The following is a 27,541-nucleotide window of genomic DNA, read 5'->3' as shown; positions in this document are numbered from 1 at the left end:
AGGCTTTTATCTGATTGCTGGAAGAAAGAGCCACTTGGAAAAGATCGTGTTTCTTATAATGTCAGCAGCAACGTGGGGGGTATTTATTGGCTGCACGGCATGCAATGCAGTCACCCACCAAGCACCATGTCACAGATATTGGGCATCGCTGCTTCACCTTACAACGCCCATTTTGCAAATCTTTTATCCTAAATTGCCAACATAATCCCGACCTCCCCTTGACGAAAGAAATCTTGTAATAAGAAGTCCACGATCCAAGAACCATCAGTTTGTGTCTTCAAGAGCGTATCTTGTGTAATTCACGATACACAGTCATGAGCGAATCACCCCTCCCAGCCAAAATGTCGAGCAGTGATCTCCCCGGGCATGACATATTCTGCACTCCCGAGAACAGCAGTTTTGTCTACCAGGTCCCGTATCAGAGCCTCAGTACTGCCGACAAAGAGATCCGTCTTCTCAGGATCCTTCCAGACTATGGGTCAGGCTTGGTTGATTGTGAACTTCTATCAAATGTAAAGCTGGCAGACGTCGAGAATAAGTACCTCGCTCTTTCGTACTGCGCAGGGAGTGCCAAAAACATCAGATATATCAGCGTCAACGGTGCCAAGTGCAACGTCTTTGCAAATCTTCATCATGCCTTGAAGGAAGCTCGCCATTACTGGGAGATATATGGCGATAAGAAGGACTTTCTCCTATGGGTCGATCAGATTTGCATCAACCAGTTCGATCTTGCTGAGCGATCTCATCAGGTCAGCTTTATGAGGAATATTTATGAGAATGCGAAAGAAACTCTCATCTGCCTATCGACTGCTGAGGCCAACAAAGGGGAAGAAATAGGACAGCTCGTCAAGCTGAGAGACGTCCTAGAACGGTATGGCTGCAACAAATCATATAATGAGTTTGATAAATTCTACCTCGCGAATGAGAACAACAGAGCAGAAGTTGAAAAGGGCTTGGCTGCCTTCTTTGAAGTTGGCAAGAGTCCATGGTGGGGTAGGGCATGGGTATTTCAAGAATTCATCGTTTCTGAACAAGCAATCTTTCTTCAAGGCATGCATTCGATACCTTACTTGGAACTCATCGGTTTGATCAGAAGCTTCAAGAAAGCCGCCGTATTTCCATGCCGGGGCTTTAAAAATTCATATCACTCGCTTGTGCGTCCTAGAGTCGAAAAGGACAAAGCTGCTTCCAGAATGTGGATGCTTTTAGTTGCAAAGAGCAACCTGCGCAGGACCAATGACCTCAAAATGCTTCTGGCATTAACGAAAGATAGCCAGGCTACCGATGCAAGAGACAAGCTCTACTCGATTCTGGGCCTTGCTAGGCCTGGGTACGGAATCGTTCCCGACTATTCGGTCAACACCAATATACACAATCTTCTGGTGGAAACGACAAAGAGGATAATACTATTTGATGACAGCTTGGAGGTTCTCTCATACAAAAATCGTAGGAAAACCTCGCACCCTGGCGTGGAAGTCCTTCTGCCCTCCTGGGTACTCGATTGGACCGACAGTACAAGCCTTGGCCAGATTCTTGACCGTGGACTGTTCAATGTTATATCGATCGACATGGAAGATGATGACCCCTATCAAATCACGAAAACATCCGCCGACGCCTTTTTCTTGCAAGTATCGCATCCGCAGAACCCAGAAGCGCAAATCACGGTTATGCAAATATGGGGCATTTTCCTAGACAACGACTTCAAAAAGACAACGGTTCACTCGCATTTACAGTACTTTGAAGGCGCTCGTAAATATGAGATGGAGGTGACAGATGGGATACAAGTAGGGAGCGATTGCGAACTGTGGGGTATGTACGGGTCTAAAGAAACTTTCCTCCTGTGTAGGTACTCTAACGGGTATCGAGTGGTCGCGCCTGTCTTTTGTTCTAATCTGGAAGAGCAGCTGGAGTTGGTACCTGGAGTTGTAAAGAAGCGTGAGATCAATATCAGTAAGATGCAGAAAACTAGAATCACTATCTTTTAAGACAGCAGATATTCAGATACGACACTCTCATGATGCAAGATTTATCACCAAGATGATGCATTACGGCTGCTGGTCTACTGAGGATACGCTGCACCATCTGCTCTGGAATCACTTCCGGCAGACCAAACCGGTGTCCCATCAGGATCAACAGTATACCTAACAATCTGACCCCTTCCAAACATGGACCTCTTCCAATCCTTAAGCACAACAACATTATGTCCCAAAGCTTTCAACTCTTCAACAGTCTTGTCCGAGATACCCTCCTCCACATGCACAGTCCAGTCCAGCACATTACCTTCATCAGGCATACCAGCACCGATACAAATTCGAGGGGCATCGAGCGCTTGTTGAGGGTTCAGACCAAAGATGGCTTGGTTCAGAAGAACTTGCACAGTTCCCTGAGGCTGGTTATATCCGCCCATGACACCAAACGCAGAGTGTAGGGATCCATCACTCAAATTCGTCGCCATGCCTGGGATAATTGTGTGATACGGTCTCTTGCGTGGCTCAAGCTTATTGGGGTGTTTCTCATCCAACGAGAAGTTTGCGCCGCGGTTCTGAAGCGTGAAACCACATCCCTTGGGAATAATGGCTGTGCCGAAACCAGCGTAATTGGAGTTGATGAACGAGGCAGCATTACCAGCAGCGTCGCAGACTGTAAAGTAAACTGTGTCACTACTTCGCAGAGCCGGTGATACAAAGTCGGGATTGCCAGGCTGAACTCCATCATGGGCCTTTGTCGCGTCGAAGATCTTGGCTCGTTCGGCGAGGTACTCGGGCGAGATTAAGCCAGCGCTTGGTACTTTGGTGGTATCAGGATCAGTAACGTACCAGCTGGCATCCGTAAATCCCAGTCGTAGAGCTTCAATTATGGCGTGTAGATAAACCGTAGAGTTGTGATCTTCAGGTCCGAAAGTGGGAATCTTGCCCTGCTTCTCAAGCTGCTCAATAATACCAAGAGCCATCAGCGCGACAATACCCTGTCCATTGGGAGGATGCTCCCAGAGCTCAACACCTCCGTTGGGATCTTTACTCGCGAGACCCTGACCGCGGAATTTGACAGAAATGGGATCTGTGTTTTGCGTGCCTGTTTCGAGATGGTGCTTCAGGTCGTCGAGTTCGAGGTATCCGCCTAGGTCTTGCACAACCTTGACAATCTCTTCCGCGATACGACCCGTGTAAAATCCCTTCTTTCCTTCTGTAGCCAAGGCGCGGAAAGTTTTTGCAAGAGTTGGGTTCTTGAAGACCTCTCCTGGACGGGGAGCTCTGACGCCGTCGTCTGGTGCGGAGGGATCTTGCTTGAGCATTTCTGCGAAATTGGGGGAAGCATTACGAAGAAGCTTCTCTTGAGCTTGCCACTACATGTCAATTAGTATACTCACATTCAAACACATGATTAATCAAGGAACGTACCGAATGGGAGGCAATCTCAGAAACGGGGTGTCCATTCTCGGCCAACTTAATAGCAGGCTCGAGAATCTGGCTTAAACTAAGTTTCCCACTACCGAATCTCTCAACGGTGTCGACCCAACCGGCTGCAGCTCCGGGAACCGTTGCAGCGTGGACGCCATGTGTTGGAATTTCTCCAATTTTGCCGTCGGGAATGTTGAGGGCCTTGCGGATGGTCTCAAGGGTCTGCTTTGCGCCTGAACGACCTGACCCATTGAGACTCTTTACTTGTTTTGTTGCAGCGTCAAAGTACAAGAGAAACATGTCACCTCCGATACCAGTTGACACAGGTTCGGTAACATTGAGACCGGCAGCTGTCATTGTGAGTGTTTTGTCAGTGACATGGATTGAGGTACATACCAACTGCGACAGCCGCATCCTGCGCCGTGTTAGTCAGTGTCTGGTCGTGGCGTTCCAAGAGAGATAGATGACTTACAGCGGCGTTTCCACCTGCCCTGAGGATCTCAAGACCACATTTCGCAGCATGAGGTTGAGGTGCAGCTACGATTCCCTCAGTGCTATGGACAACACTCCTTCGTGAAGGGAAGCCAGTGAAGCCAGCCGATGGCGGCTCATAAATGGATGATGTAGGAAGCGGCATCTCGACTTTGACTTGCAATTCCACCCAAAGAGTAAGTGCGCATGCAAATGACTCTCAAGACTGAGAGAGACCTAGAGAAGTCGGTGATGTAATTACATAATCTTCTTGTAACCTCGGGTCAAGTCCGAATATTGGTCTCTTCAACGTGGGGGAGGGGACTTTGAATGGCGGGGTAATTGCAAATGTCGTGATAATGGGTTCCATCCTTGTCCAAGTCGCCGATCCTCGGACCAATTGTCCGAATGAGTATTTAGAGTAGGTACTTGATTGATTGATATAGGTGTTCCTCCAAGTCCATCACAAAATACAAGGCTATTAGTAACCTTATTCTCACACAATATAAAAACACTGCTATACAACCCACTTATCCTTCCTTCAACACAAAGACACACAAAAAGACCAGGGTGTCAGTCAATTTGCCTAGACCCTGGGTAAGTTAACTAATAGCCTGGTCTTTTTGCGTGCCTTTGTGTTGAAGGAAGGATAAATAGGTTGCATAGCAGTGGTTTTATATTCTGCAAGAATGCTGACCTCCAGCGTAGAGGCCTGGTATGTTTGTCGAAGGAAGGAAGAGTGTGTTACACAGCAGGTCTCGCAGTGCTTTTGTGCTGTGTAGAAATAAGGTTGCTCTAAGAGCCCTATCTTCCGTGATGAGCTGCTTTTTTCGTACAATTAGACTTTGAGGAACACCCCCATCAATGTCTTGTTTCCGGGGATAATCACAGAGCTAGCAGGTATTTCCCGATTACATGTCAGAGTCTCTTTAAGCTTGATGAGTCAATTGAACCATGATTGAGACTAAGACCAACACAATAAAGATGGGATCAATTTAGATAAACAAAGGAATTAATGCACTGCTTCTGCTGAATCGACTTGACATCTCCTAATTCATCACAATTTGCAAAATAATTGTCACTTTGCAATCTTCATCCCCAATCTCTGAAGGTAAGAGTAAATCGACCCTTTGGGTACTTGCCCGATCTTACTCATCCATCGCGCCGCAAAGCTCCCTGTACAGAATCAGTTATTATACTCTTTGACTTAAAGCACTTGATGACTTACCAAGTCGAGGCCCAACTGGATCAAAACCCAACGCTCTCAGCACCCAGACAAGATCAAACTCTACCAAAACAGCAATAGCAATGATGGTCCCAGCTGCAATGAGAGCGGCGTAGACAGGATGTTCTTTCGCAAATTGCCAAGCTATTTCTGTGGCTTTTTTGACTGCTTCGGCCATGGGCTTTGCTAACTTTGCGCCGTCTTGGATGAGCTTCTCGATCTTGTGCTCAATTGCCTCGGCGAGGCTTTCGGTCCAGCCATTAGTCGAAATAACTTGCTTCAGACGATGATGGAGTTCTTCTTTGGTGCCTTCGTGGGTGCTGAGGATATCGACGAATTGATCAGCTGCATCGTCGGAGTACGGGATGGGTTGAGAAGTGATGAGGGTCTTTTCGTTGGTCTTCATCTCGCGAATTGGAGGGGCTTTAGATGAAGAGTTTTTGCCTGTGAGGCAGGCCAAGATGGAAGTAATCGGATTCATTTTTATTTTTCCTTTGTTTATCTTCCTTCAAACTGTCGATGCTTGAGAAGATGAAGGAGAGGGTGATTGTTCAAGAGCGGGGCTGCGAGACAGTCACCTTTTATGATGAATGATGACTGGTACGGAAGGCCACAGGGGGCAGTGTCCCAAAAGTGCGTCATGAGTCACGTGACGGCAAAAATCAATGCAATCACACCTCCCGTACAGACCCGTTTAAAGAATATACCCACTATAAGGTCTATAATTAATAGCGCTATAGCTGCTAAATACGCTGTAATTAATAATGCTATAGCTGCTAAATACGCTATAATTAATAGTGCTAAGTGCGCTATAATTAATAGTGCTATAGCTGCTGAATGCGCTATAATTAATAATGCTAAGTGCACTGTAATTAATAGTGCTAAGTGCACTGTAATTAATAGCGCTGAATGCGCTATAATTGATAGTGCTATAGCTGCTGAATGCGCTGTAATTAATAGTGCTAAGTGCGCTATAATTAATAGCGCTGAGTGCGCTATAATTAATAGTGCTATAGCTGCTAAATGCGCTATAGAGATCTTCTGTTTAAATGCATATTCTTTAATTAGTCAGCAGGCTAGTCCTAATTAGGATAATTATGCATTTACACCATATAGTCATTCTGACATCGGCGTCAACCTAACAGAAAAAACATCGCATCCGCACTTTTGGGACACTGCCCCCTGTGGCCTTCCGTAACTGGAAGGCCTCCTGCATATTCCCAGTATCAGTTACAGTGACAATTCATGATGGTGAATCAAACTTGACGTATAAGCGCTGATATCTCGTTGTTGGCCATTTTTTACAAATACGCCTCACTGCTGGCCTGTATCGAGGCCATAGTCGAGCAAACAATGCATCCTTCAGGTCAAAGCACTGGTCGCAAGGCATAATACGGTGAAAGGCATCAGTTAAAGCATGGTTATTACTTTTATCAATCTTGGGTTTATTGTACAGCTTGAAAATACGAGTAGTGGCGGTGAAGAGTGGAATGGCGCAGCTACAAGCCCAAAAGGTATCACCAACAAATACATCCGAGAATACGCAAACTTGAAGAGCCGGCCTCCTACTATCTTGCCATTGCATCACATCCGTTTCAATTGAACGGCCATGGATTGAGTCTTTGTTTCATCCCGTTTGTTTGAGCAATTGTCCTTCAGCAAAGCGCAAATTGAAGCTTCCCTACAATTACCCCAGAGTCAAACTCATCTCTAGAAAAATACCCTGTAGTTCACTTACAAATCACCACTCATCCCCAATAACTAACTGTCCGACAATGTTTCGGACCTACATTCCAGTCCCAAAGGCCCGACCAGATCAAGACCACAAACTGTTATCCACCCATCGGGAGGATCGAGGCGCTTCCAAACTTAATGAATCCAAAATACATCACCATATTCGCAACAAGTTAAGATGGTCACTCACCAATTTGGCTCAACCCTGAATCGCGAAAGTGAAAATGTCAGGACCCAGGGACTAGCCAACGCCACATACATAACTCGGTATGGAAGCTCTACCAAAGTAGGAAATATTTCTGTCTGGGGCGGAATTTAAGTATCTGACAAACTTCAGGCTAGTCCTTTGCGGCAGCATTCATGCAAGGTCCCGACCCTGATCAGCGTTCCTGCATTTGCAATAAGCTTTACGCGGAAACAAACAACATCCATCATGACGAACTAGTTAATTCCCACGATGGAACAGAGTAGTTTGCTGCGGGCGGCTTTTCTGTATAAGATGGCATACCTGCTCGCCTCATTGAGTTGAGATTCCAGACAAGCAACACATTCATTCTTCGTTTCATTACTCTAGACACCAAACTCACACTCCCTGCAACAATTTCAACTTCATAAACAAACCAACAAAACTCCCAAAAAATGAAGGCTGTTTTCGCTCTCACAGTTGCCATCCTCGGCGCTGAGGTTTATGCCTTTCCCCAGTTTATTCCTCCCAAGTCCAACTACGCCCTTCGTCCAGGCACTACCAGCAACAAGGAGGACAGCAACACCAACAACAAATTTGCCCCCGCGCCCAACAAGCATGCTGCTGGCTCAGCCATCAAGTTCTCCCCCAACCAGTCCGGCAACAACAAGGGCAAGGACACTGTGCCTGGCTTTGTAGCTGTCAAGGGTGGTTCAGCCAGCAAGCGTGCTGTCGATGAGGATGATGACGATACCTACGATGTCCCCAAGGGATCTCAGGATGATGACAGCGGTGATGATGGAGTCATGTTCACTACCTTTGCTGCTCCTCATGCCAAGATCGGTACCATCAAGAAGGAGGAGAGCTCCGGCAACGACGACGCTGCTGACGATGATGAGCCTGCTGCTGCGGCTGATGATGACGCTCCTGCTACCAAGGAGCGCAAGTTCAAGGCTCCCAGCACCAAGAAGCAGAATGGCAAGAAGCAGAAGCACACTGGTGATGATGATTCAGCCACCAAGGCTACTCCCTCTCCTACCAAGAGCAAGTCTGAGGACAAGCCCAAGGCCACTGGCTCCACCAAGTCCGACGACAAGGCAGCCAAGAAGGCCGCCAAGGACGCCAAGAAGGCTGAGAAGAAGAAGGGCTCTGACGATGATGACTCTGCTTCCAAGACACACAAGGAACATCACCACAAGACTACCGCCACTCCTTCTGCCAGCAAGAAGAAGCACTCTGGCAGCGACGATGCTTCCACCAAGGTTGAACACTCCAAGCCAACCACCACGAGCAAGAACCAGGCCAAGACCGAGGCTCACAAGAAGCACGTTTCCAAGCACTCTTAGAGCTTGTCTCCTACCATCTGACTGAAAAACTCTCATTATTTCCTATATCGATCAATTGTATTTAGACTGAATTTAGCTTCACTTTCTTTGAATCATTGGCATGGAATGGTTAGGACAGGCTCTTGGGCTGTCAATAATCGGCTCATAGTACCTAGAAAATTTACTTTTGTTGAAGAATGCAATTGGCAACTCTCAGTTTCCAAGTCTCGTCGTGAAGGCAACATATGTGCCGCATTTGGTATGATGGTGAATGGTCCTTTTACACGAACGTGTAGCGTTCTTGCGCCGCTTCTGGGTTGGTGTCGGTTGTCACTAAATTGACGAGTCCTGTCCAACAGTCAATTGGCCCTGATCGACGCTTAGCATGGATGCTCGGTGACTAGCTTATTGTTAGAGTTGAGCTCTGGCTAGATTGATGTAGATGGGTCTCTAGGTGTTGGATTAATCACAGACCACATACATCGTCCAGAACCTCCGTCGCAACATGAGGTTGACGGCAGGCAATGTAGGAATAAATAAGAACAGCTCACCGTCATCTCCAATGACGCTTCAAAAGTGTTCCAGCAGCGAACCACGGCACTTGAGCAGCTACCTCCATTATGTAATGCAGTGTCAAGAAAACTCAAGCGCTTAGACCCCGTTGCACGACCACATCATAGGTACCAACAATTCTTCCAGATAAATCGCCTGTCCAAAGGAAATGGGTATACTCAACCAAACAAATGCAGTCAATATTCCAATCGTGGAACACGCAGAATCTTGAGCCACTTTGCAACAAGGACTTGTATGAATGACCATGATAACGCCATCCAAAACGGCACACATGGTTCTATTTGGGGGAAGCATACATACACCAAAGAGATCCAAAGCGAAGCAGAAAACGCTAAACGAAATTGGCAGGTATTCGCGCCGTCATGATTGTGAACAAGGATCTCAATATGTACATAATCCTAGATGGATGCAAAGCCAAATAGCAAACAGCAGCTGAAGAATTGTCGGTGGATCATTTTTTTGTTGTCTTTCTCCTATATCTCCGAGTCTACCGTAAGTATACCAAGCTCGGACATACGGTTGAATCGGTCCAAGTTGATCGTATTGTCTGGCGGCTTGATTGATGGTTCAGTGCTGGGTGGTCCTGGGGATAGCCCACATGCTGTACATCGTGACTGTCTTGTATCTTGTTCGATCCGCGATAGCTCGTACTCGTTTTATCCAATTGCTCAGCGGGTTATCTCGTTTCGGTTCTTGCTTGATCATTGGAGATCCTTGCGAAGGTGGTGGGTGTCTCGTCCGCCTTTTGCTCTCCAGCACTCGGGTTATGCTTGCACAGAAGACCGAACTGATCACCACAACTCGAGTACCAGTGATCTTGATCAAGGTCTCCTGGGTCTCTTGGATGTTGGATCAGAGTCTTTACCAGCTCTACAACCTTGAGTCCCTGCTACCATCCCATCTCCCAGGTTGCGGTGTTCATCTGGGCGCGTGGTGTGATATTATGCAGCGTGAGGTTGATCAATTGTGTAAATCGGGGGGTCGAGCGCATTCGGCGGGTAAACGTTTTGGCGTCGAAATTGAGGCTTCTTCATCGTGTCATCTGTTAGTTTGGCCGCCTCGTAGGGCACAAGTTAGACATAGTGTACATCAAATGCCACACAGACCATTGCTCCCTAAAGAAACAACCAAGCTACAAGCCGTTAGTTTTACCTTGACATGTGTAAGCTTCTTCAAATATTGACTCAAAGGAGATTAATATCTTTGTCGGCCATTGTATATTACCTATAGTCTTGGAGTTCCGGTATCTGGACAGGAACTTCCGCAAACCAGATTATGTACAACGGCGCTAACACGGTAGATCAGTAACAGGGGTTTCATTCACAAAAAGCTATTGGTTAATACGGCTAGCTACCCTTGTCTCCCCGTTGGTAGACCATTGCTTTTTTTAACTACATTCCGAGCCCTGTAGAAATAGGGTTTGTAAGGAAGCTACATATCAGGGGAGACAAGGACCCTTTGTCGCCGCTTTGATTCGGAAGTTTGGAGTCTGCGGGATGTGGGCGTAAATTTTTTACCATTCTTTCTAAACAAACACAAGATAAACCGTCTCTGTCACTATCGATCAGGCTGCGTAACATCTAGACAAGATCTGTTGTTATGGTCCCAGTAACGCTTTCTCCAGGGCAAGGTACCCCTTGTGTATTGAGTGACATGGTAATCCCTCAAGCGAAGTCTTGACCCGGACTCCGTATTGTGATGCACATGAACCGCGCTCCATCACATGCTTGCCCCTGAACCTGGAGTTAGGAGTATGTATATACGGGGCGGGCCTGACCCGAAAAGCAATGCAACTCGAAAAAGGTTCAGAGCAGGGAAGAAGGGCAAGGTAGGCACGGCAGAGGCTTGAGAGGCTTTTTCTCCCAGGGTAATGACTAATGGCCAAGGCTTGTATGTATCGCGTCATCTACGTCTTGGAGCAAAAGCCATGCCTTGAGTTGCATTGCAGTCTTTTATGTCTCACATCCTTGGTCAGGATGCGTTGAAGATTAGATAACATGTAGAATTAGAGTTCCTTATCATTAACTAACAAGGCAGCTGGACTGGATCAAGCCTGGATATTTGACGCACGGTTCTGTTCTTCGTGCCGTCCTCTCCCCCATGAGGTAACCAAGGTGAGAATCATCCGCCATGACTGATTCATCCAAGTCAAGATACTACACAAATTACAATTCTAGCAAGAGATGACTATTGATGTAACCTTTGAGGGATCCTACACAGCGGGAATGACTCGCCTAGTATTAGTGTCTTTACTGTAAGCTTTTAGCGTGCACTACGATAGACGACCTTGCCAATTACCGGCCTGCAGTATTGCGACAACTTTATTACTAGTTATTTCTCCATTGTTACTTCAACGGAGATGCTGCAGTTTCCAGACATAAAAGGTATATTCCCGCCTGAATGACAGGGCTATCCCACGATCGAGTTTCATCAAGAGACCTAGGTTCATAAAGTTGGCACTAATACGGCGTAACCCCTTACATTTATCTTTATTAGGTTTCTTATAAAGGGCTCTATACCCTTGGCCTTGTATCTAGTCCCATATTTCCGATTCTTTTCTCTCTTGTTTCTTCGTTTCTCCTTGCTTGTGTTTGTAGCCGTCGTTATGAGCGCCGACTCCTTCGTCGCCGAGGCGTTCATCTTGCTGGCGATTAGCATCCTCGTCATCTTTCTTCGAACATATGCGCGAGTACGTCAAGTCGGGCTTCGAAACTTGGAGGTTGATGATTACCTCATGCTGCTCGTCATCGTCCCGTATACGATCGAGACGGCCCTTGCTTACACAGTTGGCGCAAAGTTCCGCGGCTTGACCAACAGCGGCATGACGGATGATGAGAGGGAGGCCCTATCGCCGGGCAGTGAAGAATATAATATGAGAGTTGGTGGATCCAAGATCCAGATCTGCGGGTGGATTGTATACTGCTCAGTGCTTTGGCTCATCAAGACGGCCATGTGCGCCTTTTATTTTCGGCTCACGGTATGTTCTATTCTGATGGGTCTATCAAACGAGAGCTTTGACACTGACCCCTTCACAGGCTGGCCTCCAGGGTTACAAGGTGCGAATCTACATTGGCTTTGGACTTATCGGCTTGACATACTTTGTCATTATCTGCTGTGTCCTTTTCAGTTGTCGACCTTTCAACCACCTTTGGCAAATCAACCCCAACCCAGGTAGTATGTTGGACAATGTTGCCAGCTTTAAACTACTTTGCTAATTAACCCACTAGACCTTTGTCAGCCCGCACTATCGAAGCTGTACATCTTCATCATTGTCGTCCTCAACATCCTTACCGATATCTATCTACTAGCAATTCCGATTCCCATGCTATGGGGCGCCAAGATCCCCAAGGTCAAGAGGTACGGATTGGTAGTCCTATTCTCAGGCGCCATCTTCGTCATGGTTGCTGGAATCTTGCGATGTGTACTCATTCTCCAGGTATGTGCTACCAAGTTTACACAGTAGATTTCTCATACTGACAATGTCACAGAACACCGTCACAGGTCCCCAAGAAGCGGCTTCGTGGGCTGTCCGAGAATCCTTCGTCGCCGTCGTAACGTCGAATCTACCAAGCACCTGGGGCTGGATGCGACAGAAGCTTAGACCAATCTTTGGCTCTCTCCTATCATCCAACGTCGTCAGCTCAAAGTATAATGGCGGTCCCGAACCAGGAAGCATCATGCTCGGCGATGGTCAAGGTTCCGGTTGGAGGAGTCGTAGTGCTCGATCTGATCTCAGGACCACCAACGATAACGACCATGGTGAGATCAACGTTTACATCCATGGCGGAGGGGAAGGAAGTTCGGATGAAATCATTCCTTCCAAGACGGGTGGTATCACCAAGGACGTCGAGTTTACCGTTGAAGAGTCTCACCGGAGAGCATGATTATAGAAACTGAAGACTGCAGTATAATAATTATAGAACTAGAATAGAATAACCTAAATCAGAGGGTTTTTCCATTGCTCAATGTCCTCGTATTTTAACGCTCAAGAGTCTAATTAAATTTGATGTCACTGAACCCCCCGCTCATCCCTCTACAAGCTCCATGTCGCTCATCGAGTATGTCTGCGAGCGTGTGCGATAAACATGTACGCAGCCTCATCGTACCCTTTACGGACATTCATCGCTGTCCTCAACGTTTCTCATGTTGTGCGACTTCCTTTCATCCAGTCAAAGGCTTTCCGATCTCGCAAACATGTCTCATAAGGCGAGTTTTGGGTGACAAACAAACATTGCAGTGGAACAAAGGAGACACTCACAACATTGGTCACGCATCTTGTTGGAATCGTGACGTACAAGGTTCTACGACTCTGCCACTTCGCGATACACAATGACTGCCCATCAGGCAAGAGGCGGTCCCCCGTCAATTAATATGACAAGACCGACTCGTCTCCCCGCGTACCTGCAACTGCAAACAATTCCCCGAATGGAGGTATCTCATCTACGTTACTCTTTAAACTTGCATGCCATACCTCATCTCATCCTGTCCCATATTCAGTCAGAGTCGAGTTAATCGTAATTCAAGATGGCAGAGATGCACAGACCGGCCCTTGGTCAAGAGGTCGCCATCGGAACTTTATACGACGCAAAGCGCGACCAGTTTCTTCCAGCTTCAATTCTGCCTCACTCCGCTCCCGAAGGTATCATCTCAAGATTGCCATGTGAGATATCGCAGCAACATAATATCGTTTCATCTGTGGGAGCGACCCATAAGGACAGATTTAATCTGATGGACATCGATTCAAACCTTGCTGCGAGTGTCACTTGCGACTTGATCGTCCCTCAAGGATCTGGCATGTTCCTCAAAGATGGCACATCGGGAAAGAATATCCTGCAAGGAAACGTCCGCCATATTTACAACACCTGCAGGGAATATGTGGAACTGAGCAATCCGGATGTTTCGCATGTTCTTGCCCAAGGATTGGTCGGTGTTGCAGATGTCCGCAGTACTCATTTCGTCGTTGCGGTCAACTATGGGCTTCAAAGCATCATCACCATGAAGTATGAACTGAAAGATCCTCAAGACAAGACCAACGTGGATCCTATTTTTTCCCGCGATGTAAGGACGGTACATGACATTGCCACGTCTCTCCCTTCACTTGACTTCAGTGACAACACGGTCAACAGACGACTGGCGCTCGAGTATGAGTTCAGGCTCTATACCGATATACAGAAAGAGTATGGCATTTGCATGGAAAGCCTAGCTCTATTATGCACATTCGTTCAGACAGGTCCAAAACAGATTCGGGCAGCTTCCGGACAGAAAGGATACCCGATCATCTACACACTACTTCCCTTGCAGTTTCTCAACAGGCTTGGAACCACTACGATTCCCGATTCCATCCGGACGCATGTCCCGATCACCGATATAGATCCAGTCCTTAATATCTTTGACCGATTCAACGAATGTAAAGAAAGACTAGATGACTACAAATTGATCATCCAAGCAAGAAAGCATTATATCCCTTTAGAGCATCTTGACGATGTCAACAATGCTATACTGCGCATCTCAGGTGCCCAAAACAACGTCAAAGTCGAACTTAAAAGAAGGGTACTCGATTTCAGAAACGGTATCAAAGATGCTCATCATTTTCACACTTTATGCACGACAGTCGAGACCGATCCCCCCGAGAGGATTTCGTCGCTCGCAGGACAGCAAAACGACAGGATCGATTTCATCACCGACGCTGTGAATCATGGCGCTACATATATCGGCTTCAATGGTCTGTCTCTCAAGGATGTCACTTTACCCCATGACAGCCCTACACCGTATACCTTTGAGTTCAACAGTGCTGTGCTCAAGGGTTCTAGTTTGTGGAAACAGCAACACCATGCCTTTATGGAGTTTTTGTTGAATCCACAGAGACGTTGCCAGGTTTATATCGTCGATTGTGACGCCCCGTTACAGCTCAAACATCTGGACTGTGCTCGATTCAGTGAAATGCAGAGGAACACGGTGTCGGCACAACATGAGGATCATGATTACTCGTCTTCAGAACGGAAAGAGCCAAAATCTAGACCAGCGCGCCAAAGGCGTTCTAGAAAATGTGTCGCACGTTACTCGCGAGACGCTCTTGATGTATCCACTACACACGGATTCACAGAGCAACGTCTGGTGAGGATGCCCTGTCCGGGAAAGAGTTGCGACTGCCAGAGAGATTGCAAGTGGACATGTACCGAGTGCGATTCCTTCATCGAGTTCTGTTCCGGGGATGACTATATATACTGCGACTGTGGACGAGCCCTCTGTGAAAATTGGAGGTTCAGATGTGATGGAGAGAGTCATGGACGCGACTTCGATCGACCTTCTTCACGGCTACTGGATAAATTTCTGAAAAGATCATCTCGAACCCTCTATCGCAACATCCTCGTCCTGGGTGAGACCGGCGTCGGGAAGTCGACATTTATCAATGCTTTTTACAACTTTCTCAAGTTCAGTAGCTTCGACGAGGCAAAGGCGGAGTCCAGAAGGAAGCTCGAATACGTGATTCCTTGCCGCTTCTCAATCACTGTACCAAGTCTTACTGATTCATTAAATTACGAAACTCAAGTCATCCGCGTTGGCTCTCGGGATGATGAGCGAGACGGCACTGGTGGAGATTCTGCGACACAAAAGACTTCGGTTTACACGATGAAATACGGAAACACCGCATATCGTCTGTTTGACACTCCTGGTATCGGTGACACACGAGGCCCTGAACAGGACAAGGAGAACTTGAGAGGAATCATGGCCCGGCTGCGGGACTACGAGGAGCTTCACGGCATATTGATCCTGCTCAAAACCAACGAAACCCGGATGACGGCGACGTTTCAATTCTGTTTTGAAGAGCTTTTATCCACTATTCAACGCGACGCAGTCCCCAATATTGTGTTTGGCTTTACGCACACCATGGACTCTAGTTATCGTCCTGGCGGCTGTCTTCCTATCCTCAAACGCAAGCTGGAAGATCATGCCAATGTCGATTTTGTCCTTAGTAGTCAAACAGCATACTCGTTTGATGCGGAGAGTTTTCGTTATCTGGCATCCCTCTATCGAGGAATCAAGAGAGATGATGAACGAACGTGCCATGAGAGTTGGGATAAGTCGAGAGCCGAGGTGTTAAGGTTTCTCGAACATATTGATGGTCTCAAACCGCACGATGTCGGGCAGACTATTAGCATGGATGGGGTGCGTCAAGCAATAGATCAACTAATGGTTCCCATGGTCAAGGTGTCACAAACGATGAAGGATAACATTGAACGCCTCGACAGGGACGTGAAAGAGCTCCAGGACAAGCGACTGACAGGAGATAAGTTGCGAAAAAAGCTTCATCTACAAAGAACTGAGCTGAGGGCCGATAAACTGGATAAACCACGCACGGTTTGTAAAAATAGAAAGTGTTGCGACTTGAAGACGAATCCCAACGGCGAGGTAGTCGCAGATTACAAATGGGTCTGTCATAACGATTGCAAACTACCAAATGTCACTGAAGACTCGGTTGGTCACCCAGGTCTTGCGAGCTGTCGAGCTTTCAAAAAAGACAAGATGACTTGCAGCAATGAGCATTGCGGACACCATTGGCAAGAGCACGTACATATCCTCTATGAACTAAAGGAACACAAAGTCCAAGTCAAAGACACCGAAGTCGAACGTCGTCTCAAGGCCAACACAAACGACATAACAATTCGTCAAGACGGAATACGAAAGATCAAAGAGCTTCAGAAGGAATACGAAGATGAACGTGATCAACTACGAACAGCCATGGTACGATTCGTGGCATATCTCAAAAAGCATGCCATCACTGCCGTCAACGACAGGACTGAGAATTACTACATTGAACTCATCAACATTGAAGAAAACAAGATCCAACGGGCAAAAGACAAAAGGATGAATGTTGAAGTAAACGTGAAAAAGCTGCAAGGTCTCAAGCAAGATCTGGATGCGCATCTTGAACTCACCGAGACGATCAAACAAAACATGCGGGCTCCTCGGGACTCGTCAGATAAGCTTCTCACCAGAGAGGGTGTGAAGAAATTAATTCAGGATTTGTATAATCTGCCGCATTTTGGGAAGAATTTGGAGAATATGAAGACGGTTATTGTTTCGTCTCATGAGACGGGATCGCATCGGAGGGAAAGGTCTCGTGGGAGGAGGGGGGATGTTGAGATGGAAGTTGGAGATGGAGATGGAGATGAAGCAGGGCCGTCGAATACGAATACTAGGCGTGAAAGAGATTCTAGTGCTAGGAGGGAATCGAATCGTGAAGGTAGGCCTTGGTTGTTTTGGCGCTCTTAGCACTACAGCTTCTACTCAGCGGCAATGGACGACTTCTACTCAGCACTACCTACGGGCAGCTTATAGGTGCCTAGCACTATACCTAAGTTCTTCCCGGGCTCGCTTAGCACTGGGCATCTTCTGCTTAGCAGCAACAACTTCTACTCAGCACGGGCTACAACTTATTCCCAGGCCTGATTTGCTGATTTGCAGCAGATTTATTAGGGGCTTTTTTATACTGAATTTTGAGATGGTCACTTATAGAAGTAGGCATGGGATGGATGTAATAATTGTCACTCTTTTAACGGCAGTATATATGATTGTCAATCTTCATTCATTCATTTATACAATCTATCATTTAACATTCAACATTTAACCCATAATAAAATCTCATGCAAGCGCTGTTTAAAAGAGTCTCCAGAGGGAGTCAGCAGTCTTTGTAGCCTTGAACCGGGCATACCATCTAACCACAGGCCACAACAATAACATGGCCAACGCCCAAATGGCAAGAAACGCAAAAGGATTCTCAATGCCATCCGTAGCATCAGGGTTCATGGGCTTCTTTCTTCCTGTATCATATCCAAACATATACACGAAAAAAGCACCAAAGCCAAAGACAAAGAACATGTGCACAATGTAAAAGAAAAGTGCAGCTCGTCCAAGGTCAATCAGCATGGTCAATCGGCTCGCCACTCTTGTGGGAATACCTCTGAAGATGGCGAGCAGGAAAAAGTTAATGGCCAAGGTAAAAGCCCAGAATGCGACATCAGGTGGGTACTTCATTATGTAAAAGAAGGACTGCACTGAGACGAGATATTGGTTGCGCTCGGGGTGAGCGGCGTGGGCGGGCGTCTGTAGACATCCTTCGGACAGGTTGCCAAAGTGTGCGACGCGCGTGAGAACAAAGAAGAGGAAGAAGAATAGACCGGCGACTGAATGGCACAGAGAAGAGATTCGAGCGTTCCATGTCTTTGCGACGTCGATGCGGCCGTACAGCAATCCCAGGATGGCAAAGGATACCCATGCCATGGGTGGGAAGACAGACATGACGCGTGGTGTAATGGTGGTCCAGAACCAGAAGCCGAACCAGGGATCGTGGGATACAGCAGGGCCATCGGAGGGACCGGCGCTGTTGTCGGAAGAGAGGACCTGTGCGTGGTCCTTGATCTCGCAATGGCCGTGGGTGGGAGAGAGCCAGATGTTCCACCAGATCGTCACCAGCGCAAGCACAGCGAGAAGAGCATTATGTGCATGCCATGAAATGCGCTCAGCACGGCTTGTCTTGATAACGACCGCACTCTCCAGCAGCGGTTCGTTCTCCTCATCATATTCCTCCTCGGGGAAGAAACGAGTGATAGCGCTCGCAAGAAGAGGCTCCGTTGAGTCAATCGCCAACCAGAGCATACCCGCAAGGAAGTAATCGATGGCGAGTGAGAACAAGACGACGTTCATGAGCCACACCTTGCCCAGCGTCAAAACAACTCCCATGGCAAAGTTCGCCAAGATCAAAACTCCCGTGCGCACGGCAAAATATTGCGCAATTCGTAGCTTGGACCAGCCTAGCTTCGTGCGCGATCGTCCAAGATACACTACACCCACACCCAAAAGCAGCGTGAAGCCCGGCGCGCAGAGGTGCGTGAGCGTGCGGATAAAGTAGGCGAAGTTTGTGTTCCATTCTTTAATTGGTACGCCGTCCATCTCGCTCTCTCGTCCGGTGCCGTGGGACCAGCTGTTGAGGGCAAGACCCATGTGGTCCATGGCCATGAGAAGCATCAAGAGACCGCGGAGTAGATCTGGGGGTAAGGCTCGGGAGCTCGGGTTTGTTGGCTTGGAAGGTTCGGGTTCGGGAATGATTTCTTGGAGGATTGGTGGTTCAGAATCGGGTTCGGGTGGGAGTGTGCCGTAAGCGATGAGATGGCCGATACGTTGGTCGGAGGATGAGCCATGGTGAAGAAGTTGCGAAGGTCTTCGTGGTTGAGGAGATCTTGGTGGCGGAGGAGACATCACACCAGACCTTGGAGGAGGAGATCTTGGTGGAGGAGACATCAAACCGGCAGACATCTGAGGAGGAGTCCTCATGATAGACCTCGGAGGAGGAGACCTTATACCAGCGTCTCTCGGAGGAGGAGATCTTATACCAAACTCTCTTGGAGGAGGAGACCTCACATCAGGAAACCTCGGAGGAGGAGATGATATTTGGGAATTCATTGTCGCTGCTACCAATCAACTCTATGCCAGAGTTGCTTTGTAGATGAAGAAAAAGAAGAAGAAGAAGCGAGGGAAAAGAGAGAGGGAGGAAGAGGAAGAAAGTCGAGGGTATATCATGGTTTCGGATGGGTCGGTGTGAGTCTCGACCGACGCTCCGTTGACCGCGATTTCGGCATCATAGATTCAATTCTAGAAGCTGATTTGATTATCAACCGGGCGGCGGACTTTGAGAGGGAGACAGGGAGAGAAAAAAAACAGATCCTAGTCGTAATCGTTTGCGGAGATTGATTGTTAAGCGAGACTAGTGGACAACGAAGCTGGCGGTTCGCTGTCTAGCGCGTTTTACTTGGGTGACAGTTGGCAGTCAGGCTCTGGTTTTGTTTTTTTCGCATCATGGTAGTATATTCGCTGGCAATGTGTTGGTTAGGAAGAAGTGGCGAGACATGTTTTGATGAACATGGTATTATGGATATCTTGAATCCGATAGAGTGGTGAACTGTAAGACAGTGAGTACATACATAGTACATACCCGTTGAACATGGGGTTGAAACGAGCGACGTCATAGTCCGCGACGCTTACAAACTACGATTAATACGGAGTAGACAAGGTTTAACTAGCCGAACTGTAACCTCTTGACCTGCCTACCTAATCGATACTGTTTATTGAGACTTGATGGGGGTCGTCCTAGATACTGTTTGTTTACATAGACTGCGTTGTCATGAAAGAAAAGAAAAAAATTCATCTCTAGTCTCGAACTGACTCATCCCTACCCAACAATGTCTCAATGCCATGCAAGTAGGGACCGGAATAAAACTACGTTCGTCCCGTAGGAACCTCATAGACTACCCGCTCCTGTGGGGTGATTTGTCGTTCAAGCTAAGTATGCAGTAGATCACCAGCATCGAAATCACTCTACGTGGTCAGGTTGCGAAATACTATGTTGATATGTAGTCATTTTCTTGGTAACTGCCGCGTTGTGCTGGCTGGGCATCAAACATTGCGCGTCCATTACACAGAGAGAAAAAGATGGAATCTTGTTGCCTACTCAGAGATGTCTCGGGATAATGTTTCAGAAAATCCGAAACAAAAGCGTCTGTCAAGAATGTACAACGCCAACTCAAGTTAGTAACCCTGGGAAAACAAACAAACCTAGTTACTCTCTTCTCTCTTTTCTCAATATAACAAAGCCTCACAGCCTCACCAAAAAAGAAAATCATGTCATATGCAACCCCACCCCTCTCGATCTTCTAGGCCCGTGACTGTTTGAACAAGGATGACATGTCCAAAGGACATCTCATCGCGCAGAGCAGCGGGGCGATTCCGACACCAACCAGTAAGCGACTTTGATCATCACAAGGATATCTAGGCCTCTGATAGAAAACACGAGACGACAAGATCCACCTCACCATGGTAAATAGGATCTTTGCATCTATTGGTTTATGACACCATCTAGCCTCTGTATTGAATTCCTTTTGCAGACTACCCTAATGTCTCTCTTTCTCTTGGAAAACATGTTTAGAAGGAAATCTACAGGAGAAAAACATGTTGTGTAATAGTAGAATAGACATCTCGTGTAACAAGGCTGTGCATGAGGCAAGCGAGGGAAGTTCCTCCGGGGAATAAAAGTTCAGATGCCCATGTTGATGTTCTGTAGATATTAACCCCAGTGTTAGGGTATGAATAGACTAATCGTTGGTTAGCCGAGATGAGGAAGCCGACTAAGCAAGAATCAACAACCTGTAAGTTCAGGGTAGGAATAGGATGTGATGGATGGGTGACTTGTAAGACAAGGACCTATCGAACCATTCTTCTACCCGCCATATGCAAGCCACGTTGCAAATTCAGGTACCCTAGAGACGATCCCCCAGTCACACCTTTTGTATTGTTCTTTTTCTTTGCCTATCTTGCGGTGTGATGAGGGGTCAGTTACCTGGACAAGTTATCTCAGTCTTGGCGGGCTAGTAGGTTCTTTTCTTTGTTGTATTAAAGAGCCTCTGGAACTTCGCTAACCTAATCTGATAACTTCTTGTCTATCTCGGTTAGCCCAGTATCGATATATACAAAGACTTGACCAGGTTAGTGGAAATACAAACAGGCGCTAGGAAATATACTACACTTTGTATTCATTTTGAATAGGATCCAATGTCACTTTTTTTCTATTATTTCTTTACTAGGGTAAGCAGTAAACAAAAAACAACCCGGCTGATTAACCAATGACTCTATGCATCTAGCTACCACTAGCGACCTACCTATACTTTTTAGGACGATTGTATACAAGCAAGGAGCATATTGTCCATGTTTGCCAACCTTACCAGGTTCATGTTTAGCCTTCTCTCAGCTGTGTTTCTCTGTCAACAGTTTTCTGTTTGCTGTTCTTTCTCGGCTAGAAGTATATCGACAGAAGCATGACATAACACAAATCTTATCTCATTGGACGCCTGGTATTATATACACCATCCAACGTCTTTTTCTCCAGGTCCATGCACACTATTCTGGCGTGAACAAAAAGCAAGCAAACCAACATCAAGCCACACTTCTTTTGGAATGTGATACATGCTGCCTTTCTTTGTTCTGCAAGTATCTTGTTTTTCATAAAAACATATTTAACTGCCTTACTGTTACATCGCTTTTCCAAACACATAGGCAGCAGAGGAATCTCTTCAATCATACTATGTAATACCGTGTCCTTTTCTTCTCTATCGACATCTTCCCATCATGGCGACACCTTGTGTTCGGCGCCCCGCGGGCTATCATCCTCCTTCTTTCGATAACCATCTTCCCAGTCCAATAAGCACTCCCACAATGCCAAACAGACAACCGCCTACTCTCGATAGTATTGAGGCTTCGTCAGTCGCTTCGCCAGTCACTCTGTCGGAGCAACAGATTAGGAATTCATGCATGAGGGATCTTAAGGAGCAGAAGAATTTCTCTCCGCAAAACCTCGATTACATCCTGCATCTTCTGGCAAATGAGCTTCCTCCGGGTTTCAAGATGATGCCTTCCAACTTCTTGGACCTAAATGTGACGAGCATACTGCCTGATAAGCCAGATAAGTTCCTGGCGCCAGTCCGCCATACTGAGTCTATGGGGCATTGGTCCCTCGTTCTGGTGAGCAAAGAAATCGAGGATTCATCAAACAAACCCTATTTCCGAGCTTTACATTACGACTCTCAACCGAACATCAAGCGCGATAAGGATGTCGAGAGTAAGCTCTCCCAATGGGTGTATGGACATTATGGGAAGGAAACGGGGTTGAGGCTTGGGAATGTTGTAAGTTTATACTCCATATTGCGTCTGTCTTTCTTCCCACTAACTTACTCAGATAGGTCCCAAGCATGAACAACGATTCGCTAGTGGACGGTTCGCCATCATGGCCGCCATTGAGCTTGCCAAGTCCGGGACGATCAACTTGAAAAACCCTCAGAGATGGGATGATGACCCAGGAAAGTTAATCATGGACATGCTGAATGGTAAACGCGCGACTCCCCATCAACAGCCGTCGCAGTCCCCCACGCCTCAAACCCCATACAAGACCCCAGAGGCGCCACAACGTCGCAAGTCCACGCCGTTGACAACCTCGCCCAAAAAGAAGTCCCCATACCCTCTTCACAAAAACGACTTGTTTTCACGTGCTACCCCACCAGCGGCAGAGTCTCCTGATAGAAACAGCCAGCAGAATAGCATATCGCCGCTTCGAAGTGACCGGGGGAGGAGCCAGACACCCTTCAAAAATATTACTAAAAGAATAGCGAACGGTGTCATTGGAGTGACGTCCCCCAAGCGACGTGTTACCGATGCAATTGAGGGCTCCAAGTTGTCTATCGTCGACACACATGAGCCCAAACCCAAGCGACGCAGGATCGAGAGTTCTTTGACGCTCAACATGAGCAATAAAGACATGGCCGCACATCTCTCTTGTCTACAACTGCCGGACAGATCTTCTCTGGTGAAAAAGAGTGACAAGTGTATTGCCAAACTCCATGAGATGGAGCAGAGGTTGGAGGGGAGGGAAAAGGCGCTCCTAGAGAACGCCAAGATGTATGCAAATTACAAACAGAAGCTTGACGACGCCGCATTAGAACACCAGGCGGCCGAAGCTCAAGTTGACAAGAAAGTACAGGAAAAGAACGCTCGCATCGAACAATGCCGTCAGGTCGTTTCTGGATTTGGAGAAGACAGTGAGGCGAATGAGAGCGTGGCCAACGCCATGAAGATCCTGGAGGCTTCACTGGACAAGCACATAAATTCTCTCAGGGCCAATGTCGAGGAAAAGGTGACGCGGAAGCGCAGAATGAGCGAAATGGTTGAGTCGGTAGATCGAGATCAACAGATGCTACAGGCCGCAGTTGATACGGCCAGGGGTCAGAAGGAAGAGGCAGATCTCGAGGCCCAGCGGGTTTGTAGACAAGAGGACAAGGCGGCTATAATAGAAGAACATGTGAGGGAATCCAGGAGGTTTTTGGAGACGAAATTGGAGAATTACGACAGCTCTCAGGACAAGTGCGTGGGAGATGGGAGTTGGTTAGCCGCTTATAAAGCACGACGAGATCAGAGACACAAGGAACAGGGGGTATGAGAAGAAAATGGTAGGATCTACGACGTGTCCATGCAATGCAATCTTGAGGGCGTAATTGAAGTTTTGTTTTTAGCAGGTAATTTATGGCCTGGTTATTTCTTCGTTATGAGACGGATACACTCAAAATATGAGTTGTATCAAGTCTCTTTTACTTTTGCTGGCATGCCGGGAATAAATAAATAAAAAAGAGGGGTTTTCAAGGGAAGCTCTTCCAGAAGACCAAAGCTCCCTCCGGAATCCGGCAATTCGGGTTGTTATGACGATGACTGTTCAATCTAGCAGCTCTCAGAATCAGCACCAACATTTTTTAGTGCTTAAGCGTGGGGTCATCGGCAGCGATGGAAATGACAAAAAAACGAGACGATGTTCCCCGGGTTCCGTCCCTACTGCCCTGTAATATGATCTGTAGTACAACCCTGGCCTGTAACATTACATGGGTTACAAATCTCGTCTCCCCAACGAAGCACCAAACCAAAACAGTAGCTCGAATTCAATTGAGAGCAAGTAATTACACACGGTAATTGTCAATTGATTGGTGACTCTTTACGGAGTCTACTCGGAAATGTCTCGTCAACTGCCGGGGTAAATCACGGCTACGTACGGGCCGTCGTCCGAATCTTTCTTGGGGGCTGTTACTGTTATCAAGACTTATCGTCGTCAGTGGAGGTTCAAAAGTTAATTGATACTAGTGACTTTCTGTTTCAAGGCAGTTGAGTCAAAAAAAAGAAAGGTTTTTTTTAATCGTCAACTCAACTCAACAAATTGGAATCCAATCTCAACCTTTCGGTATCTGTCCGTCCCAAATTTATTACACCAGCTTGCTGCCCCTTCCACTGTATCACCCCCCCAACAGTGCACTGAAGCTCTACTGCACTGCAGGCTTGTCACATCCCACCCACACTCGTCCCGTCCTTTATCGCGCCATTCTTTCCCCAAGCTGCGCTCCAGTGGATATCCCGATGATGTTTTCCTCTAGGCTCGCTTCGTTTTCTCTCCGCTCATCGGCCTCCTCCTCTTCCTCTTCTTCTTCTTCATCCTCCATCGCTTCAATCCTTACTTCTCATCACCTAGCTTCTCGTTCCATTCCAGCCGCTACTCGCTTCTCACAATCGCGCTTCTGTTCCTCTTCCTCTTCTTCTTCTTCAACAAACCCTCCCTCCGCTTCAAAACCCACCTCGTGGCGCACAATGGCCGACCAGGACATCACAAAGTACCTCCAGCAAAGCCACGACCGGCTGTTTGTCAACAACCGCGAGTGGGCTGAGAACAAGGCCAAGGTCAACCCCGACTTCTTCAAGAACCTCGCCGCTGGCCAGGCCCCCGAGTACCTCTGGATCGGATGCGCCGATTCCCGCATCCCCGCCGAGCAGATCTGCGGCCTCGAACCCGGCGAGGCATTTATCCACCGCAACATTGCCAACCTGGTCTGCAACACCGACCTCAACGCCATGGGCGTCATTAACTATGCCGTTAAGCACCTCGGCGTCAAGCACATTATCGTATGTGGACACTACGGCTGCGGAGGTGTCAAGGCCGCCATGACTCCTCAAGACCTTGGTCTGCTGAACCCCTGGCTGCGAAACATCCGCGACGTGTACCGCCTTCACGAGAAGGAGCTCGATGCCATTGCCGATGAGAGTGAGAGATACGACCGACTCGTCGAGCTCAACGTTATTGAGCAGTGCCGCAACGTCATCAAGTCTGCCGACGTTCAGCAGTCATGGCACGAGAACAAGTACCCCATCGTTCACGGATGGGTCTTTGGGTTCAAGGACGGTCTGCTCAAGGATCTTAAGATTGACTTTGAGGCGGTGCTGGGTGATATCCAAAAGATCTACAACCTTGTTGACAAGAAATAAATGGGGGAATCGAGTTAGCGTTTGATAGAATAAGAATTACAATACCGTTTCAATTTGTAGGCGATAGAGAGTGCCATGGCTGACTCTGTCTGTGTATGACAAGAACAAGTTAATCGTAAACTGAGGGTGGACGTCCACCTTTTAAACATGACAGTAGCGTTCCTCTAAGTGCCTGATATGCAGGGATATCACAAGTCCTCAGCCCTACAAGTAACTGTAACAGGGACCACGGCTTGGCTCGACCACCCTGATGACGGTCTGGGCCTTCAAGGTGTCGATGGCGATGCTAGCGGGTTTATGTCAGCGGCGCACGATACGCAAGAACTTTGGTAAAGAGACATCGATTTTTCTTCTCATTACTGTTTTACAAGCAAACCAAGTCAGATTGACTGAGAAATTGGGCTTCTTGTGTCTTTAATCAGAGAATTCACATCATGAAGATGGTCATCACGTGACCACCCTTTCAGAATGCAGCTCCACACATCGTACGATTTCCCACATGGACCTGGGGATGTGCATCGCGTACCTTGCAGACTTAAAAAAAATCTCGACCGTTACGGGTTATTGTTCTGAGTGCCGGATTTGAGATTGACGGGGATGATTTGTGGAGGATCGAAGCCGGAAGAGGAAGGTTATTTGGTGATGAGGAATGGCCATGTTTCTCATCTGGAATCTGATCTGTCAAAGTTATGGGTGCTTAGGCCATAAACTTACCTACCTAGTTGACTGTGCTTATGATGGACAAGGTGGATATGAGCACTGTTGAGTTTTGAAGTCAAATCTAGGTAATCTAGATAAACGGTGTTGCATATTCAACGCTATACAACGGCGCCGCGAAAGCACGTTTAATTCGTACTTTCTACATTGTTCATGTTGCTGTAATGAATTGACACAAGGTTGAAGCACTGGGAGTTAAACCTTGATGGTCAGCTCAAATAAGGTCTGTCAATGTAGCCGTCGATTTAGTCCATGACGGGATTTATGTCAGTAACAAATTCCGATAATTTCTGACTGCAACACAACCACTCAAATAAAATGTGAATACTTGTTACACGTGGAACACTTTTCGGTCCTGTTTTTGTGGTAGTGCGACGACGTTGTCTTGTGAAGTTAGCCGTGGATGAATCACCACCTCCAATGATGTTTTTAAAGTTTGACAACATTTTGTCGCATCATTCATTTAAGATCAATTGCTCGTATACTACTACTCACCTTCGTATCATTCCTAATTCTTGGAATTTATTCTGGTCCATTCATCTTTTTATCTGGCCTTTTGCTGCATCGTTTTGGTTTGGTAGTGTGCGCTTTGTTGTCGAACCATTCACCAGATCCGCCTTTTATTCACGGCTTCCAAGGTTGACCACGTCCAACGCAAACACGCTCAAGCTTAATAAAAGGCCGAGTGAACAGACGGTTGTCAATATTGAAGACTTCGATAACGGGAAACATGAGTTCATCACAGATTGTGACAGATGACGGAAACCGTGTCTCGCGTGCAACAAGAATGGTTGACGTTTACCCTACAGAGAAGGACAAGTGTAACGGCCAACAGTCCAACGTCCCGTTGATCGGTGCTTTGCAGTCAATCGGGCTAGACTACATCGAAACTCAAAGCAGAAATGCTTTGTCCATTTGACACCAACCTCGCCCATCCCGATGTTCAGCATCTCACCACAACCGTCGAGATGCCTCAACCAACAAAGACCGCGCCGTATACATGATCCCCAATTGCTCA

At 47.2% G+C, this 27,541-nt stretch overlaps 9 protein-coding genes across 9 annotated transcripts; 6 read left to right on the top strand and 3 right to left on the bottom strand.

Annotated features, from left to right (window-relative positions):
- Positions 1 to 314: 314 nt before the first annotated feature.
- FPOAC1_007036 (uncharacterized protein) lies at positions 315 to 1,985 on the top strand (the record flags this gene model as incomplete). The annotated part of the gene is made up of 1 exon (XM_044851506.1): positions 315 to 1,985. One exon carries the CDS (start codon positions 315 to 317, stop codon positions 1,983 to 1,985), a length of 1,671 nt encoding a protein of 556 aa, XP_044710218.1.
- Positions 1,986 to 2,059: 74 nt separating this feature from the next.
- On the bottom strand, positions 2,060 to 4,035 carry FPOAC1_007035 (uncharacterized protein; the record flags this gene model as incomplete). The annotated part of the gene is made up of 4 exons (XM_044851505.1): positions 2,060 to 3,343; positions 3,399 to 3,748; positions 3,795 to 3,813; positions 3,871 to 4,035. The coding sequence occupies 4 exons, from the start codon at positions 4,033 to 4,035 to the stop codon at positions 2,060 to 2,062; spliced, it is 1,818 nt and encodes a 605-aa protein (XP_044710217.1).
- Positions 4,036 to 4,947: 912 nt separating this feature from the next.
- On the bottom strand, positions 4,948 to 5,575 carry FPOAC1_007034 (uncharacterized protein; the record flags this gene model as incomplete). The annotated part of the gene is made up of 2 exons (XM_044851504.1): positions 4,948 to 5,045; positions 5,098 to 5,575. 2 exons carry the CDS (start codon positions 5,573 to 5,575, stop codon positions 4,948 to 4,950), a joined length of 576 nt encoding a protein of 191 aa, XP_044710216.1.
- Positions 5,576 to 7,467: 1,892 nt separating this feature from the next.
- On the top strand, positions 7,468 to 8,358 carry FPOAC1_007033 (uncharacterized protein; the record flags this gene model as incomplete). The annotated part of the gene is made up of 1 exon (XM_044851503.1): positions 7,468 to 8,358. One exon carries the CDS (start codon positions 7,468 to 7,470, stop codon positions 8,356 to 8,358), a length of 891 nt encoding a protein of 296 aa, XP_044710215.1.
- A 3,157-nt stretch (positions 8,359 to 11,515) lies between these two features.
- On the top strand, positions 11,516 to 12,794 carry FPOAC1_007032 (uncharacterized protein; the record flags this gene model as incomplete). Its single annotated transcript, XM_044851502.1, has 4 exons — positions 11,516 to 11,887; positions 11,946 to 12,084; positions 12,138 to 12,346; positions 12,399 to 12,794. The coding sequence occupies 4 exons, from the start codon at positions 11,516 to 11,518 to the stop codon at positions 12,792 to 12,794; spliced, it is 1,116 nt and encodes a 371-aa protein (XP_044710214.1).
- Positions 12,795 to 13,434: 640 nt separating this feature from the next.
- FPOAC1_007031 (uncharacterized protein) lies at positions 13,435 to 17,184 on the top strand (the record flags this gene model as incomplete). Its single annotated transcript, XM_044851501.1, has 1 exon — positions 13,435 to 17,184. The coding sequence occupies one exon, from the start codon at positions 13,435 to 13,437 to the stop codon at positions 17,182 to 17,184; it is 3,750 nt and encodes a 1,249-aa protein (XP_044710213.1).
- A 384-nt stretch (positions 17,185 to 17,568) lies between these two features.
- On the bottom strand, positions 17,569 to 19,371 carry FPOAC1_007030 (uncharacterized protein; the record flags this gene model as incomplete). Its single annotated transcript, XM_044851500.1, has 1 exon — positions 17,569 to 19,371. The coding sequence occupies one exon, from the start codon at positions 19,369 to 19,371 to the stop codon at positions 17,569 to 17,571; it is 1,803 nt and encodes a 600-aa protein (XP_044710212.1).
- Positions 19,372 to 22,086: 2,715 nt separating this feature from the next.
- Positions 22,087 to 23,947, top strand: FPOAC1_007029 (uncharacterized protein; the record flags this gene model as incomplete). Its single annotated transcript, XM_044851499.1, has 2 exons — positions 22,087 to 22,641; positions 22,694 to 23,947. 2 exons carry the CDS (start codon positions 22,087 to 22,089, stop codon positions 23,945 to 23,947), a joined length of 1,809 nt encoding a protein of 602 aa, XP_044710211.1.
- A 1,187-nt stretch (positions 23,948 to 25,134) lies between these two features.
- FPOAC1_007028 (uncharacterized protein) lies at positions 25,135 to 25,806 on the top strand (the record flags this gene model as incomplete). The annotated part of the gene is made up of 1 exon (XM_044851498.1): positions 25,135 to 25,806. One exon carries the CDS (start codon positions 25,135 to 25,137, stop codon positions 25,804 to 25,806), a length of 672 nt encoding a protein of 223 aa, XP_044710210.1.
- Positions 25,807 to 27,541: the final 1,735 nt, after the last annotated feature.

Source organism: Fusarium poae, chromosome 2 (genome assembly GCF_019609905.1).
Source record: "Fusarium poae strain DAOMC 252244 chromosome 2, whole genome shotgun sequence".
Taxonomy (NCBI): Eukaryota; Fungi; Ascomycota; class Sordariomycetes; order Hypocreales; family Nectriaceae; genus Fusarium; species Fusarium poae.
This window is presented reverse-complemented; position numbering and strand designations above follow the sequence as displayed.